Source organism: Puntigrus tetrazona, unplaced genomic scaffold (assembly GCF_018831695.1).
Source record: "Puntigrus tetrazona isolate hp1 unplaced genomic scaffold, ASM1883169v1 S000000416, whole genome shotgun sequence".
NCBI lineage: Eukaryota > Metazoa > Chordata > Actinopteri > Cypriniformes > Cyprinidae > Puntigrus > Puntigrus tetrazona.
This window is the reverse complement of record NW_025048065.1, coordinates 132,501-150,000: the sequence shown is the minus strand read 5'-3', so window position 1 is coordinate 150,000 and position 17,500 is coordinate 132,501. Positions and strand designations below refer to the sequence as shown.

General features: G+C 46.1%; 2 protein-coding genes across 5 annotated transcripts in view; both read left to right on the top strand.

The window, feature by feature from the left end:
• dyrk1aa (dual-specificity tyrosine-(Y)-phosphorylation regulated kinase 1A, a) overlaps positions 1-11,714 on the top strand; it is a 12,738-nt gene extending 1,024 nt beyond the window's left edge. Inside the window, exons 2-13 of the mRNA XM_043231770.1 lie at positions 431-546; positions 630-699; positions 2,096-2,280; positions 2,369-2,488; positions 3,359-3,547; positions 3,633-3,780; positions 6,503-6,789; positions 7,221-7,367; positions 7,907-8,047; positions 8,123-8,426; positions 9,136-9,257; positions 9,415-11,714. Of these exons, the coding sequence (XP_043087705.1) occupies positions 690-699; positions 2,096-2,280; positions 2,369-2,488; positions 3,359-3,547; positions 3,633-3,780; positions 6,503-6,789; positions 7,221-7,367; positions 7,907-8,047; positions 8,123-8,426; positions 9,136-9,257; positions 9,415-9,963 (2,202 nt within the window). The 5' untranslated portion in view covers positions 431-546; positions 630-689 and the 3' untranslated portion in view covers positions 9,964-11,714. The remainder of the gene's footprint in view (positions 1-430; positions 547-629; positions 700-2,095; positions 2,281-2,368; positions 2,489-3,358; positions 3,548-3,632; positions 3,781-6,502; positions 6,790-7,220; positions 7,368-7,906; positions 8,048-8,122; positions 8,427-9,135; positions 9,258-9,414) is intronic.
• Positions 11,715-13,253: 1,539 nt separating this feature from the next.
• hlcs (holocarboxylase synthetase (biotin-(proprionyl-CoA-carboxylase (ATP-hydrolysing)) ligase)) overlaps positions 13,254-17,500 on the top strand; it is a 22,949-nt gene continuing 18,702 nt past the window's right edge. For 3 of the 4 annotated variants that reach the window (XM_043231784.1, XM_043231783.1, XM_043231785.1), the window contains exons 1-5: positions 13,254-13,633; positions 13,891-14,028; positions 14,421-14,583; positions 14,915-15,729; positions 17,303-17,476. In XM_043231784.1, the coding sequence (XP_043087719.1) occupies positions 13,421-13,633; positions 13,891-14,028; positions 14,421-14,583; positions 14,915-15,729; positions 17,303-17,476 (1,503 nt within the window). In that variant the 5' untranslated portion in view covers positions 13,254-13,420. Of the gene's footprint in view, positions 13,634-13,890; positions 14,029-14,420; positions 14,584-14,914; positions 15,730-17,302; positions 17,477-17,500 lie in introns of those variants that run through there. The other variant, XM_043231786.1, reaches the window with a different exon arrangement.

The window sequence follows — 17,500 nt, the reverse complement described above, 5'->3', positions numbered from 1 at the left end:
CACAGGCCCGCGCTGCTAACGTCCGTGCGGTTAGCGGCTCGGTAACGACAGCTCAACGCGAGCGATTCGCCGATGATCCGTTCGTTTCGCGCCCAGCATCACGAGCTGTCAGTCTCCGCGCGGATCGAGCGCTCGGCGGTCGCGCGACTCCGGTGCCGTTAGCTGGCTAGGCTAACGGTGTTTTGACAGCTTTGATTCTCGTCATGCGCGCGAAACTGATTTACAGCGTCGAAGTCGCGTCGGGGAAAAAGTTGCAGGAGACCGTGGTCTTGTCGACCAGAGCGCGAGCCGATGAGGATAAGGAGGATGATGATGAGGGGCTCTTCGTCGTGTTTGTGTTTGCTTTATTGTGATCTCGCGCGTGTTTGTGTACTGTAAACACCCGCTGTGTTGGTAAGCTGTGCTAAACTGAGGACTGATTTCACCGCAGATCTTCACCAATGGTTGTGCAAGTTAAAGATCAACTCAACCATCTCAGAAAACGGCAAGACCCTGCTCGGACATCAGGGCTATTCTCACCTGGAAACCACTCGCGAGTCGCTTCAGGTACGTTCATGTCTCTCTCTCTCACACACACACACAGACAGGTACAGTATGTGGTCGCTCACACGTCTGTGCTGTTCTTGCAGTGGGCTGTGGTTTGCAGATGGACTCCCCTGTCACAATGATATGAGATTTGTCAGAAGACGATGCATACAGGTGAGCGTGATCCTAACCCTGTGTTTTGCTCACGTGTGTGTTACAAGTCACTGTTATTTATATAGTGCTTCCTGCGATGCAGATCGTGTCAAAGAAGCTTTGCTGTATTAAACAGGAGAATGGTGCGAGTGTTCCGTTCTCCAGATGAGTTTAATTCTACGCTGCATTGTGTGTGTGTGTGTGTGTGTGTGTGTGTGTGTGTGTGTGTGTGTGTTTATTCAGAGTTCTGCTCCTCTGTAGGCTGCCTGTCAGGCCACAGCAGCGTTTACAGAGGAACGGAGCGCTCTATTTAGGGCAGACGGTGTGCTGGTCATCTATAAATGTTTAAAAATACAGGCCGGGCTCCCGTGGCAGCGTCCGTCTCCGGGGCCGGGCCCTTCTCTCACACAAACTGATTCCGGGTTCCTCACCCGAGAGCTTTTCTGTCAGCAAATACTGTGTTAAACTGTGCTGGGAAATGTGTCAAAGTGCAATTCAATTTCATGCCTCTTACCCGTTTTCCTATTGGTCGGAGCCTCGGAGCTTTGCCCTAGCAACAAAAGTGGGTTATTTGCATACCCTTTCCTGATTGGCTGCCGCTTTAGCTGGCCGGCCAATGGCGCGGTATCTTCCTGGTGGTAGGCTATGGTAATGAGGCACTGTTGCTGGGCTTGAGAGCGCTGGTTACCAGTGTGAATGTGCTGCATTGTGTTTGCTGGTGAGAGACGCTGATAAATGACGACTTAATGATCTGCAGAATTCCCGCTCGCTGCAGACCGTCACATTTCCAAACATCACATCCATCAGCAGCGCTCACATGTAGTCTTTATTGTGCTGTTATTTGTTCGACCGGCGCTGCTAAAATCCTCAGCTGTCGTCTAGACGTCTGTAGTGTGAAATCATTCGCTCGTTGGGTTCGCTCACGCTACAGGTCTGTCATTGTCATCGTCTGATTTGAAAACGAGAGACCTTGTTTGTGTGCTCGCTGTTTCTGCGTTTACAATGGGACTGAGTTCTGTGAGTGTGTGTGTGTGTGTGTGATGCTGATGCTGAGTCATAAACACACGCACACACACACACTCACTCGATCAGCTCTGATTAGACCTGTGTGTGTGTGTGTGTGTGTGTGTGTGTGTGTGTGTGTGTGTGTGTGTTTGAACGTTCCATCCATTGCTCTGAAGGACTAACACGTGTCCGGTGTCGTCTTGTGACAAAAGCATGATCTGCCATTTCTGTCCCAGCTTTTTCGGATCTCCTGTAACTCGATCAGGGCTCCTGGCTTGTGTTTCACTGGAGCTCTCGCTGCCGTAAAACAATGACAAGATTGTCGTTCATGTCTGAGTCAAAGCATTAGATGTTCCTAGATTGGAGGAGGTTGTCACCTGTCTGTGTGTGTGTGTGTGTGTGTGTGTTACAGGAGGAGAGACCTCAGCATGCAAACCCTCCTCTGTTCGGCTGGCCCCCTCGTTTTCTTTCCATTCGGCTGGTGTGCAGATGGATGCGCAGACGCCCCATTCTCACCCGCCGTTCAGTGATGGTCATCCGCAGAGCGCCGCTGACCAATCAGCCGCTGCGCTGCCGTACAGCTCGCAGGCCCCGCAGGTACACATTCACGCGCGGTTACAGCAAGCGTCTGTAGGAGCTCACGCTTGCGCTCATGAACGTGTGTGTGTGTGTGTGTGTGTTACAGGTAACTGCTGATATGGTGATGCTTCAGAGGCGGATGCCTCAGTGTTTCCGGGATCCAGCGACTGCGCCCTTAAGAAAACTCTCCATCGAACTGATCAAAACATACAAACACATCAATGAGGTGCGTCACTCTCGGGACTGTGCGGCAGAACTCATGATTTTGACTCATTGCATGAAAAAAAATGCATCACTTGCATCTGTGACCCTATGAATGTTTTTGCCCCAGATTTGCTTATTTCCTTCAGAATTATTTTTTATTTTCCTTTGTTGAAATGCGTGATAAAGGATAAAATAATAATTATAATAATAATAATTCATACAAAGAGGCTTAATAATTCAAGCATTTCTACTGTAGGGCCCTAGGAAATGCTCCTTTTGTCCCTGAAGTCCTCTGTAGTGTATTTTAACTTTTCTGGCAATCAGATGTTTGCATGAAACAATATATATATATATATATATATATATATATATATATATATAAAATTAGACCTTTGATTCAAATGAAATAAACAGTTCATTTCATTATTTTGGAAAAACAAAGAGCGGCACAAAACTCATACTGTTAAAATAAGATTATTCTTGAACATCTAATATTATTATTATTAGTGTTATTATATCAGTAATGTGTGTCTCTGGAGCACAGCAGCAGTCATCAGCAATCATTAGGACATTAAGTATTATATATTATGTCCCATGAAGATATTTTGTAAATGTACTACCGTAAATATATCAAAACTGGTAAATATAATACATTTAAAGGTTAGTTTCTCCTAGTTACTTTGTTTTTCTTATTATTCAGATTTAAGATTATTAAATAGTTGTATCTCAGCCAAACTTTGTCCTAACAGACTTAAGATTATTTATTCAGTTTCATGAAAGTGGTTTTGTGTTCCTGTCTCAATTTCTTCTGTTTAAACCTAACGTGAATGAATGCGGTCATCCGCTGCTCGCTCTGGGGTCGCTCCGCTCAGGCTTTGCTCTTGGTTTTCAGGTTTACTATGCAAAAAAGAAGCGTCGTCACCAACAGGGTCAAGGCGAGGACTCCAGCAACAAGAAGGAGAGGAAGATTTACAACGACGGTTACGATGATGACAACTTTGACTACATCGTTAAAAATGGCGAGAAATGGATGGACCGATACGAGATTGATTCTTTAATAGGCAAAGGCTCGTTCGGCCAGGTCAGTGTCCGTCGGCTCCGCGGGGAAAGGGTGCGTGTGTTTTTTGTTCGGTCTGACGCGTGTGTTCGTCTCGCTCTGCTGGCAGGTGGTGAAGGCGTATGACCGCGTGGAGCAGGAGTGGGTCGCCATCAAGATCATCAAGAATAAAAAGGCCTTTCTGAATCAGGCGCAGATTGAAGTCCGACTGCTGGAGCTCATGAACAAACACGACACCGAGATGAAGTACTACATCGGTAATGTGCAAGCCATATTCACAGCTCCCGTGCTTGTAGAAAAGATCAGGAGACTTCCGAAGCGGTGGAAGTGACTTACGTTTCTTAGGAAGCCCGATTTCTTTTGCATTAGTGTTGGTTTTGTGTGCGTTATGAGTGAGCATGAGCTGAAATGTCTTCGTCATGTTGTTGCTTTATGTGTGACCCAGTGTTTGGAGAGAAAGGAATTGCTCTATTTAGGGCAGGCTGGTCAACTATAAATGTTTAAAAATATATGCCAGGGTTAGCGTTAGTCTCCAGGGTCACGATCATGGGCTCTCTCTCTCCTGAACAACTTCAATATCAAGTCTTTCTATCAGACCAAACATAGAACTGCAGAGTTTCTCTTTCAGTAAGATATCTGGTATAAATCCATGTGAATGGATGCACCTGAGAACATACTTACTTTTAATCAGACGAAACTCTTCCAAACGGAGAAATTAGTTGCTAATCATTTGAGTCACAGAATATGAGCAGGACTCTGACTTTAGTTCTGTCTGTTTGACCAGTCCGACCAGGTAAAGCCTGGGTTGTGGTTTGGTTAGGAACGGGTTAGTCTTTGGAACTCTGTCTACTTTAAATGGTCAAGACCCGCCCAAAAGGCCTTTTGACTGACATGTAAAGCAACCAATCGTGTGGCTCATCGGGTTTAGGGGCGTGGACTGGTGGGTAAATCTCTTGGATGTATTTGAAAGATTCTATGCAGTCAAATTGAAAGACTTCACATACAGAGTATGGATGATACTAAAAGCGTTCATCGTCACAGTTGTAAACACGACAGATTTAACGGTACGCCGAAGAATTCCTGTGAACCAATCCGACGATGACTTTGAAAGTCCTGAAGTGTGTCATATGCTTCAGACGTTTAGCCAACGCTCCGTGGGTGTGAGGTCTGAGACTAGGACTGGGTTAGTCATGCAAGCAAGGAGCAGTTTATAACAGTTGATCAGAATTATTGTAGTTTTTATTCTACTTTGGCTTGTTTCAGCACTGTGTGGCTGCTTCTGTGTTTTAAAGGGATGAGATTGGTTCTGGACTGGACTGAGTCAAGGGTTTGGTGGTTTTGGTTGGTATTGATTGAGTACTTATGAGGAAGCAGAGACTGCTGTTGTTTCTGGTATCAGTCCAACTTTTACTGTACAAGAACAAGTTTTTGTGGCTGACATGTTCATTTTGTGTTCATTGAATCAATCAGCAGAGACCTAAAAACAGACATTTTCCCCACAGTGCCACTTAGCAGGAATATTGAGGGGTTTTAGTCATCTTTTATGTGTGGCTGAGGATGAACTCATTGTTGAGTTTATAGGGACAGAAGGTCACCCTGTGTTCTGTGTGTTTGGGAGGACTGTCGTTATTGTGATAATCATAATAGTAATGTGCATCTTGTCAGTGAAACACAGTTCTGTGATCAGCAGTAAATCTCAGTAGGGTTGGGTATCTTACAGATTTTAACCGTATTTTACTCTCGATGTAATAACAGAAACGTGTATTTCAATGAAAAAAAAGCTCAAAACTTTCAATTTCAACCCTAAAAAATATTTTTTCTTCCAGAAATTCTTATGCATTTCATATTTTCTGATAGAGAAACTGTGAATATTTCTTAAAAAGGCTTTAACAATAATTGTATTTTTTACACAATTAGGCCAAGCGGTTAATGTGGTTGTAATTATTATTTTATCATTTAATACTTTTACTTGCATTTGACAGTAAATGAAATATGAAAAGACGTACATTATACTGTACAAAAGCAATACAACAGTAATATATGTTAATCCATACTTTTATTTTGACAGGTTGCTGTGAAGTTTCTGTATACAGTGTGATATGATATGAATCTAAAATTTTAAACTCGCAGCGTCTCTGGAGATGAGTTCATGTGTTCATGAGAAGCAGAAGCTGAAATCACGTCAGTATTTGTGTCGTAAACAAAGCTGCGTAGAGGTTAATGGAGCATGCAGGATTATGTCTTTTGCGTTTTAAATATTCACATACACTACTTCATATCATGATTTGAGTGAAGTAACAGACCATCCTTATTCATCCAAAAAAATTGACTTCCGTGCCATTCAGCGCTGTAGAGTAAATTGTGTTTCTATGAAAGGACTCCTGTCCGCCCCGTATGACCCTAGAAGTGTGCTCTCTGCCCTGTGTGCTGTGTTTTAAAGAAACATCATCTCTCAGGCTTTCTCTCAAAGGAGCTTTATTGACGTGACTGTCACAATGTTTCCAAAGCCATAAATATATTATACAGAAAAGCAAATGAATAAAATCTAAGAGAAAGACATATTACACATGTAGGGGAAAAAAACAATAACTGAATACATTAGATTACTTAGATTCTCTCTCTCTCTCGCTCGTTAACGGGTGCCAAAATTAGGTAAAGATTGATTTAATGTTAATCTCTATTCGGTGGTACGACACAATTTGGTCAGTTCCCTTAAAAGTACCCAACCCTAAAACCCAGGCAGTCCCTGCAGCAGCTGAAGAAACAGAAGCTTGAAGTGCTTTCATTGATTAATAAACACACCACTATGACGATATAGGATGTACCTTTATAATTATCATTAGAACTTTCTTTCTATTAAAGTGTATAATAAAGCCTCGTCAGTGGAGATTGGAGCTTTACTACTAATCACAGCACGCTAGCCTTTCTGTTGTCCGTTACGCTCGTTAACATCTTTCTGTCTCTCTCTCTCTTGTCCAGTTCATCTGAAACGCCATTTCATGTTCCGGAACCACTTGTGTCTGGTCTTCGAGATGTTGTCCTATAACCTGTACGACCTGCTGAGGAACACCAATTTCCGCGGCGTGTCTCTGAACCTGACGCGTAAGTTTGCTCAGCAGCTGTGCACCGCGCTGCTCTTCCTGGCCACGCCGGAGCTGAGCATCATCCACTGTGACCTCAAACCAGAGAACATCCTGCTCTGTAACCCCAAGAGATCCGCCATCAAGATCGTGGACTTCGGGAGCTCCTGTCAGCTGGGACAGCGGGTGAGAGCGGCTTTCCTTCTTGCTTGCCTGTCGATTCCATTCCGCTTGTTTGTCAGGAAAGTTCCTGTGATGATAAGGACAGAGCCTAGTTCTGTGGAGGGAAACCACACAAGATGGACGTGAACTCAAGGAGGAGTATACCCCTGAACAAGGAGCTCCTTTTAGGACCTGGAGCTAGTTTGGTCAGGACTGTACAGTGAACACAAGCAGTCTGAGTCTTGGGTATAAGTGTACTACAGTAGCACAGTTTTACATGTTAAATAACTTTTTGTGATCAGACATGGTTTCATATCACAGAATGAAACCGAAATCATATTTTAAAGTATTATGTCGATTAGCATTGCATTGTGAACATACTTTGTCCTGCGTTGAAGAACTTTTAGTTATTGTCTTCAAGTGTTCTCAGTTAATACCGGTCCGCTTGTCCTCAGATATACCAGTACATCCAGAGCCGGTTCTACCGCTCGCCCGAGGTGCTGCTGGGGATGCCGTACGATCTGGCCATCGACATGTGGTCTCTGGGCTGTATCCTGGTGGAGATGCACACCGGAGAGCCTCTGTTCAGCGGCGCTAATGAGGTGAGTCCTGATCCGAGCCCGTCCTCCTTCATCCGTGTTTCATCTGCTGCCTGCTCTCATAAACATGTTCAGTTCAAATCTGTGTAATTGCTGAGTTTGGTAAGTGTCCTCGTGAACACAGTTGTTTCTCTTTAATGAACAGCTGGACTCATGCATTTAGTTTTAAAGTGACAGCATTTAACGTTAATCCATCAAAGAACGTGAAGAGAAAAAACACTGTTCTTGAATTAATAACTTTAAATATAGACTCACCTTTATTAAAGTGGTCTGTGGCGTTATTTCACATTCAGTTACATTTCTGAGTATTTCTTACCTGAAAAACATAAAGCACTGTATATATTGGAATTTTTGTTCAGTCATATTTGTGATTTTTTTTTTTCTTATTTTATGATAAGAGTGTTCTCTTATTAATGTTTAAACGTTATTTTAGGAAAGCCTAGCAGTGCACCAAGATTTTAACTAGTATCTACATTAACAACAACTTTATTTGACTGACTGTGGTCTTCTTGATGATTGTGATGTGTGTGTTTTGTTGTCAGGTCGACCAGATGAATAAAATCGTGGAGGTGTTGGGCGTCCCTCCCAATCATATTCTAGAGCAGGCACCTAAAGCCAGGAAGTTCTTTGAGAAGATGTCTGACAGCACGTGGTGTGTGAAGAAGACCAAAGATGGCAAAAGGGTGCGTCTCTTTCTTTGGGTCTTTTTCTGCCGCTGTCTCTCTGTGATGCTGACTCTCGTCTCTCGTCTCTCTCAGTATAAACCCGCAGGCTCCCGGAAGCTGCACAGTATTTTGGGCGTGGAGGCGGGCGGCCCGGGCGGGCGGAGAGCCGGAGAGTCAGGCCACGCCGTCGCCGACTACCTGAAGTTCAAAGACCTGATCCTGCGGATGCTGGACTATGACCCCAAGACCCGCATCCAGCCGTATTACGCTCTGCAGCACAGCTTCTTCAAGAAGACGGCAGACGAGGGCACGAACACCAGCAGCAGTGTGTCCACGAGCCCGGCGCTGGAGCAGTCTCAGTCGTCCGGAACCACGTCCAGCACCTCCTCCAGCTCAGGTCAGACGCTCCACCACGATCATCACCATCTCTCCACATCCACAAGCAACAGCGGACGCGTTTGAAAAAGACAGATTATTGCTCCAAAGTGTATCTTCCTGTATATAGTGCTGTCAAAGGATTAATCACGATTATTTGTATCCAAAATAAGTTGTTTACATAACGTCTGTGCTGTCTATGTTTATATATACATAAATACACATGCATTGTATTTGAGAGAGATATATATATATATACACTCACACACACACACACATACGTATAGCATCTCGATGCCATGCATTATAAAAAAAAACTTTTAGGGGTAGCAAGTTATTTCAAGCTGAAACTGTTATTTTACAGTGTGGTAAAAATAACTACATGGTTTTTAGGTATTCTAAACATGTTTAGTACTATAGCTTACATTTACTTTTTAGTCATTTAGCAGGTGCTTTTATCCAACGAGATTTATAGACGAAGACAATGGAAGCAATCAAAACAGTAATGACGTGCAGGTGCTAGAAGTTAGCTTAACTGTAAAATACTGTAATTCTACATTTAATTCATGTCTACCTGATTCATATAGTCAGAGACCATCAGTGTTTCAGCTGTTTGTCAGCTCTTTCATCTCAAGCCATTGGTGTTATTCACTGAAACTTTCATTCCATTCAGTTTTCAGATTGATTGATGATTATAGTTGTGGATAATCACTGACTCTGTGTGTCTGCAGGAGGATCTTCTGGAACGAGCACCAGCGGCCGTGCCCGCTCCGACCCGACCCATCAGCACCGGCACAGCGGAGGACACTTCAGTGCAGCGGTGGGCATGGACTGCCATAACCTCTGCCCGCAGGTGCCCGCCTCACACACACACACACACACACACAGTCTGTGGAGTATATCTCGTCTTCATACCTTACTCTCACTCTGTTCAGTGCTTTGGCACGATCTGTATTGTTAAAGGCTCTATATAAATAAAGCTGACTGGACTTGTGCGCTCTCTTCCTCAGGCGAGACAGGCCTTCGCTCCGGCTCTGGGCTGGGTGGGAGGAGATGGGCTCCAGCAGGCGGCCGGAGAGACGCACCCGGTCCAGGAGACCACCTTCCACGTGCCCCCGCACCAGCCCAAGGCTCTGCACCCCCATCAGCACCACCACCACCACCACCATCAGCACCACCCGCCGCAGGGCCCCGCCCGGCCCCGGCCCCGCCTCTACTCGCCCTCCCACAGCGCCTCTACGCAGGACTCCATGGAGGTGACCCACGGCCACCTGTCCATGACCTCGCTGTCTTCCTCCGCCTCGTCCTCGTCCACGTCCTCGTCCTCCACCGGGAACCATCACTACGCCTACCAGAGCCGCCTGGGTTTTGGTCACAACGGCAGCATGACTTTGGGACTGGGTGCCTTCTCCAACCCGCGGCAGGAGACGGGCGTGCCGGGCCACCCCTCGAACTCTGGGCCGGGTCACTACATGTCGGAGGCTCGGCTGGGCCTGGAGCGCGAGGAGTCGCCCATGGCGGGTGTGTGCGTGCAGCAGAGCTCGGTGGCCAGCTCCTGACCGGACTAGCGCGGGCTGGACGACACCTCTGACCTTGGCTTCTGTTCTCCGATTCTCAGATGGTTCGGACGCGGTTCTGGACGCAGACCGCCGCGGGCAGCGCTTCTTTAACATGGCCTTATCGTTACGGACTGAGCGAAGACGAGCCGGACGTTTCCGACGCTTTGGTGTACTTTTGACGTGCGGACACCCTCCTTCATTCACGCTGACACGCCAGAACCAGAACCGAGCAGAACAGTGACCTGAGGCCTTTCTTCAGTAGAGATCCGCAGGACTGAGCCGTGTCCCTTCCCGCTCTTCTGTTGTGCTCGGCATGTGTGTGTGTGTGTGTGTGTGTTTTACTTTGGCCCTTTCGCTTCTTTGATTTGGCTTCACGATTATGCTGTGAATTTTACACCACTTTTTGTTTCCTCCCTTTTGATAATTTATTGTACCAAAGGCGTTTTTTTTATAGAACATAGATGTCTGTAACCAATAATGTAGCAGTTCTGCACTTTGAAGCGAAGGTGTGTGTCACGTCAGTAAACGACTGTCAGAACTGGAAGTGACCATGTTCGATGTGGCCGAGAGCCCAATCCTGGACGCCATCGCTTGCGAAATTCTGTCGCTCTGTTTTTCTTTCTCTCCTCATTTGCTCTTAGCAGACGGCTGCGTGGGTGGTTTTCTGTTGATTTGGCGGGACGCTGGACGCGAGCTGCTCGGCTGGCCCCAGAGCAGCTGGACAGTCGGAGATCCTCTCAGCCGGACGCCGCGCTTTCTCGCTACTAAAGCAATCCGCGTCTCTCTCCGTCCGTCCGTCCGTCCGTCTGTGCGCACGCGGTGGTGACGGTTGCGAGCGGACGCACGGTTCTTTAGGGTTCCTGTGGTCACGGCATACAGAGGGAGTCCACGAAACAGGCTTCAGGTGTTTACTTTGTGACCCCATTTTAATAGCTGAAATAGAATTTATGTACATATTTATATTTTTTTAATAAAGGAAGTTTAGAACTCACTACTTTTTTCCTAATGGTATTTTGAGTACATTTACGTCAACTTGGTAACATGCAGTGGAAGTTCTCTATGGTAGTCAATGGGTATCAGTGCTTCCAGGCCAAAGTAGTTGACGACGACGACGCTAGTACAAATGCAAAACTCTAGGGTTGCAACGGGACGGAGAGTAGATCTTCATACTTTAATCTTCTAGACAGGGTATCGTGTGTGGATGTGTGTCTCCAATCAGAACGACGGCATCGGGCGGCGCTTCACATGTTCGTATACTCCAGCGCTGACGTAGTATACGTAGTACAGGAACTAATTTTCCGTTTAGTTGTGTTCTTGCGGCACACGCTCCAGTAAATGGGTCCATTTGAAAGCAGAAGTCGGCTGTGGCAGCGGTGTGTGTGTGTGTGTGCGCGTGAGAGCGTGTGTGTGTGCGCGTGTGTGTGTGCGCGTGCTCACTAACTCCTGCTAGCGTTTCAGGTTACACTTTATGATTTGAAATCTCTCTCCCTGGTCCGACTTTCCCCTCGGCTTCCCGTCCGGTTCGCATTCTCACTCCTCGTTTGGTTCCAGGACATGTGATGATGGTGATGATGATGATGATGTAAACAGAACGACAGACGGATATTTCGGATCTTTATCCACAGGTTGTAAGATCAGGACTTTCTGTGTAAATTAAAGTGTCACTGAGGGGCAGTAATGGACAAACCCTTTGTACTATATTCAAGCGGTCTTATGTATGATTATAAAAAAACAAAGTTGCTTAACTTGTACCTGGTCTTCTCTCGTTTATTCATTTCGACTTCTTCGGTGTCTGAGGTCCCTCGAGTGTGTTCTTCAGCCTAGAGGATTGTGGCCTCCACTGTGTGAGAGTGAAGGATCATGGGAAATGAATGAACACGCATGAAATCACTGACTGAACGGATGCTTGTTTGTTAGTCATGCTGCAAAACACTACAAATACAGCCACGATGGAGATTAGTCATAGTAAACAAAACACCAGGACACCTGAACACTTCGGCCATCAGTCTTTGACGGGGATGAGTTCACCCTAATCATGAGAAATGGCCAAAATGTTATGTTCCTGGTGCTGCTGTTTCTTGATTGAGTCTGGCTTTTCTAAGTCTTTCAGTGGGCTTTGCTTTCTTTAATACCTTTGCTAAAATTCCTATTAAATAAAAATATACACCATAGCTGAAGACATGGCTATGGTCTTGCTTCCAGTAAGAAATTTGTGAATGTATAAATGAAGGTATTTCTTTGGCAAGTTTAGTGACCATTTGCCATTACGCTGAAAAACCTAGTGACTCAACAATCCTCTGGCCTTTATAAATTATTTGTTGTGGGGAAGTGTTGGATAAGAACTGAATCTACAAAACGGCTAAAACATTGGACAACCGGTTTGCAAACAGTGTGTTTTGTTTTCTTGAGAACAGAATCATGACCTTCGCCTTCTTAGCGCCATGATCAACTGAGCTATCATTGTTCGTTTTTTTTTTATTAACATACAATAAAAACCACAACTTCCTCTCTTTTTTTTACTTGCTATGTAACAGCCCACGACTATTGTCTATTGGTAAAACGTAATTATTCAATTATGTAAAATAAACGCTAATTAAATATCTTTTATGAATTCGCGTTTTTCGCGCCAAAAGAAAGAAAACCGTTAAACTGGCGCGCGCTTTAATCCTGAGGTGAGTTACTTCTGCTTTATAACATCGTGTAAAATATTAAATAACATTAATGTCATTAAAAAAACTAAGGTGTGGATTGCGAACAGCGACGTCTGGGGAAATACTGCCTCGTGAATCCTGTAAGTAACATTTAAGAAACCAGACTAGTCTCAATCTCTTCCCAAACGAGTGAAAATCAAAGTGCTTCTTTAAATGAATAGTTAACTCAAAAATCAAATGCTATGATTTTGTGGGAAAAAAATTATTTTGAATATTTTTTGTCCATAGCGTGGTTCGACGGGTCATTTTTATTAAAGGGAATTTGCTTTTTATGTTACTTTATAACCTGTTTAAGATAATATTAACCGCATGATATTAATATTTGTCAACGTACAGCGAGTAAACTGTTTTCTGTATGCCATTTATAATCACAAATTAAACTCTTAAGATTCAGCTTTTCTGTCATTGCCCTACAAGAGCCCTACAGTTGCTGCATATTTCAGGATGACCAGCACGTGTCTTCCTCCAGAACATCTTGCGACGGCCTCTTATTGGTCCGTTATAGTCAGCGCTGAGAAAAGTAACGGGCACCACGTGACAACGCCGTGCTTCTAAAGCGGTGCGTCATCGGAATAATGACGCTGACGAACTTCCTCAAACACCAGAGCGACACGAGCGGGGCGAAGAATAAGAAGAGAGCGGAGAACGTTTATTTATTTTAATGTTGATGTCGGTGACGTAACGGGAAGAGGCGGAGCCTGCAGCTGGACAGCAGGGAAGGGAAGATGACAGCGCGTCAGTGACGCATGGCTCCGCGCCGAAAGATGCTCATCACGCTGTGTTACATCTATCTGTGGCTGCGCTTCCAGAGATACTACACCTCCGCGATCCGCAGCGCGTTACACCGCCTCACAGGCCAGAGCAGCTTCACCTTCTGCGCGCTGAGAGCCGCGCCGCGCCGCGACGAAGCGCTCTTCCTCAGGCGAGGAGACCGAGTCCTGTACATCACCGAGCCGCAGGTGACGCGCCAGCTCTCCGTGTGTGTGTGTGTGTGTGTGTGTGTGTGTGTGTGTGTGTGTGTGTGTGTGTGTGTGTGTGTGTGTGTGTGTGTGTGTGTGTGTGTGCGTGTGTGTGAGATAGAGAGTGAGAGTGTGTGCATACATTTGTTGAAGGTTAGGGTTAGTTGTGCATCTTTCAATAAAGGTATCTGGTTTCCATTTTTGCTGCTTGTCTTGTCTTCAAATGAAAGAATAAAATGTGTGTGTGTCGTCTGCAGGCGTGTGAGGACCTCAGTAAGTGGACTCTGTTGGGCTCTTCGCTGGTTTGTGGTCAGCGTCTGGAAAGCATTGCCTTCATCATAGAAGCCACATCAAGACAGAAAGTTCCCGTGTCTCTACACAGAACCAATGAGAAGGTACTCAGACTCTGTGTGTTTATCAGGGACGTCAATTTTAGATTGTAATCAATCATTGTTTGAATTAACGTTCCTTTAATCGTTAACTTTAATACAGAAAAATGCTCTGGGCACATAGTCATGACAGGATGTGAAGATGGCACTTAAATCATTGATTAATCCTAGTGTGTCTGTATACACACACTTTATAGTAGGAGTAGAGTAGTGTGAGCTGTGTCCCAAGTGATGCACAGGAAACTATGTTCTTGAGCATCTAGTGTGTGAGGTTTGAAATGAAGGATCATTTGATGGCATCGAATGCTGCATGAACCACAATTAGATTTTTCCCAGAAGCCCGGTTCACGATGTCGTCTGAAGAGAAGCCGGTGTTGAATCTCTGTGTGTGTGATTAGGTGCTGAACTGGTCTGATTACTGTCTTCCGCTGGCGTACCGTCCAGGCCAGCCGTACCGAGCCGTCGCTGAGACCAGTCTGGAGAACTTCAGCCGCCTCGGCGTGGCGTTTCTGGAGGATCGTCTGCTGATGGAAGATGGGCTCGTACCTGAGAAGATAGTGTGTGCGTATCTTTAGCCGGGGCCGGGCAGATCAGTTCTAATGTAAAGTTTGCCACAGTTTAGTTTTTTTTAATGGAAATATTGACTAATCTTAGAATTGGACGGTTTGACAATATGCAGACAAGAAATATGTGACACGTTTTGATGCAAAAACAGATTAAAGAAAAAAAATATATAAAAATAGATATTTAAAGACGTAACGCAACATCCTGTGGGCTGCACTCAGAATATCATTTTCTTTAACTAAAGGGTTGACAAAGAAAGTTACTTGCATGAAGAAGTGGTGAAAACACGTGATGGAAGTTTTTGTGTAACACACTGTCTGTGTCCTAGCCGTGTCACTCGGAGAGACGGCGCTCGAGGGCCTGTTTGAGCAGGACGCCAGCAAGAGGATAGAAGCTGAGTCCCGAGACTCTCCAGAGCTCTGCAGGAGGAGCAGCCTTCATCAGCCGGAGCTCCTCTCTGAACACCAGCACCTGCATCTCTCCAGCTGTCACGAGTGTCTGGAGCTGGAGAACAGCACCATCCTGTCGGTCAAGTTCGCCTCGGCCGAGAACATCCCGGATCTGCCCGACGACTACACCGCCGCCGGCACCGATGACGAAGAGGAGGAGGAAGAGGAGGAGCAGCGCCGGAGGAGCGGAGGCAAGCCTCCCAACCTGCTGGTGTTCACGGGCGGCTGTGAGCAGCGCTTCCAGGAGATCCGCTCGCTCCTGCAGAACTGTGTGGACACGGACACCTGCGCCGTCTACCACCTGAGCCCTCGGCAGGCTCTGAGCGAGCCCTGGCTGGACAACACCCTGCTGCTGGTGCTGGCCACGGACGAGACGCTGGCCCCGGACCTTCAGCTACGCTTCCTGAGCTTCCTGAGCCGCGGCGGGAGGCTGCTGGGCCTGAGCTGCTCTCTGTGTCCTGCCGGACTCTCGCTGCGGCCCTCGCAGGCCCCGGCCGACCGCGTCTGCTCCCTCAGCTTCACCCGGGCGGACTGCAGCGAGCTCCAGCTGAGCGTTCTGTCCAGCGGCAGCGTGAACGAGCGGGACGGAGCCGGTGGAGGTCAGGTGGAGCTCTGGGGTCAGACTGGAGCGCAGGAGATGGCCATCGTGCGCGTGACTCACGGAGACGACAGCGGGGAGGCCGTCCTGTGCCAGGTAATGAGCTCCACCTGGTCTGAAGTGTGAGAGTGTGTGTGTGTGTGTGTGTGTGTGTGTGTGTGTGTGTGTGTGTGTGTGAGTGTGTGTGTGAGTGTGTGTGAGTGTGTGTGAGAGTGTGTGTGAGAGTGTGTGCGTGCGTGCGTGCGTGCGTGCGTGTGCGTGCGTGCGTGCGCGTGCGTGCGCGTGTGCGTGCGTGTGTGTGCGTGTGTGTGCCTGAGGCAGAACACATTACATTCCAGAATCATAAATACTGGTGTTAACACACAGAGACGGTGTATTGTTCACACAACATCTATAGAGATACAGCCTAGTTTTAAAGATCATTCTCAGTATTAAAGAGTAGTTCACTCCACAGCTGTAAGGCACATAGAAACGATATCGCTTCTAGAACAGCTTTTTCCAGCTGATGAATGGTACATACATTCACAGCCAATCAGAATCAGTCCTAACGAACTGGAGAAGTAAAAGCAGCAGACGAGTGTGTTCTGTGAAGAGGTTAGGGTTAAGATCGTTTGCTGGTGTGGATGCTAATGTAGTTTATAGTTATTGTTTTGGTGTGAACGGGGCTTAGTGGACGCTTCAGATTAAAAACACAGTTAATCATGTTTTATGATTCATAGCGTTTCAGGACAAGCAAAAAAAAACACTTTTTGGAAAATGTACTTGCTTTATTTTAGAAACGTAGTAAACTATGAACACAAAAAAGTGTCATAAAAAGTTGAGAATGTTATCTGTTTATAATTGTACAGTTAAATGGTGCTGCGATTTAAAAACTAAAATAAAACTGATTCATTGACCATCAATAGCTTTTCTTAGCGACAGGTAATCGTTGACGTCCCGACCGGCCACACATCATCTTATTATGATCAGAGCTCATGAAAGCACTAAATAAAACCACATATCCTCACCAGATCAAAACAGCAGGTGGAGAAGAAGTGTGTGTGTGTGTGTGTGTCTGTGTGTGTGTGTGTGTGTGTGTGTGTGTGTGTGTGTGTGTGTGTGTCTGTGTGTGTGTGTGTGTGTCTGTGTGTGTGTCTGTGTGTGTGTGTCTCTGTGTGTGTGTGTCTCTGTGTCTGTGTGTGTCTCTGTGTGTGTCTGTGTCTGTGTCTGTGTGTGTGTGTGTGTGTGTGTGTGTGTGTGTGTGTGTGTGTGTTTGCTCTAACTGCAGAGATTTTCACAAAATTCAGGACATTAACAAATTCTGCTCATTTTTCTGACTCCGAAGCATATCCTTGTGCCACATCAAGCTCTAAATATGAACACTCAGCTTTATTAAACACTGATTGAAAGTCCACAGAAGTTTTCATCTACATGTTCATTACTCTTTCGAGGTTGAATCCGGCAGAAATATGTGGATGACATTTCCAAAACTTTACAGTGTGATTGTCACTAAAAAGCTTCCCTGGAAATAGATGGCAGGAAGTGACATGCTCTTTGATTGATCTGTCTTTTTGCTGACTCGGTTCCCGAACATCAGGTTCATCCCGAACACATCTTTTGTTGCTTTAACAGAGTTTGACCGGCCGGTGTCTCAGGTTCAGACCGTCTCTCTTGTGTTTGCTCTCTGCAGGTGCGTTTGGAAACGTCTCCGGACGCTGAAGGCTCCGCCGGATCTTCGGAGCTGAAGAGGAGCGACGCTCGGCGCTATGAGGTTCTGACGGAGATCTTGACATCTCTGGGTGTGTGCTGTGAGCTGAGACCGCTGCCTGAGCCCAGCCCCGTCTACCTGCTCCACACACACACGGTGAGAGACGGCTGTGTGTGTGTG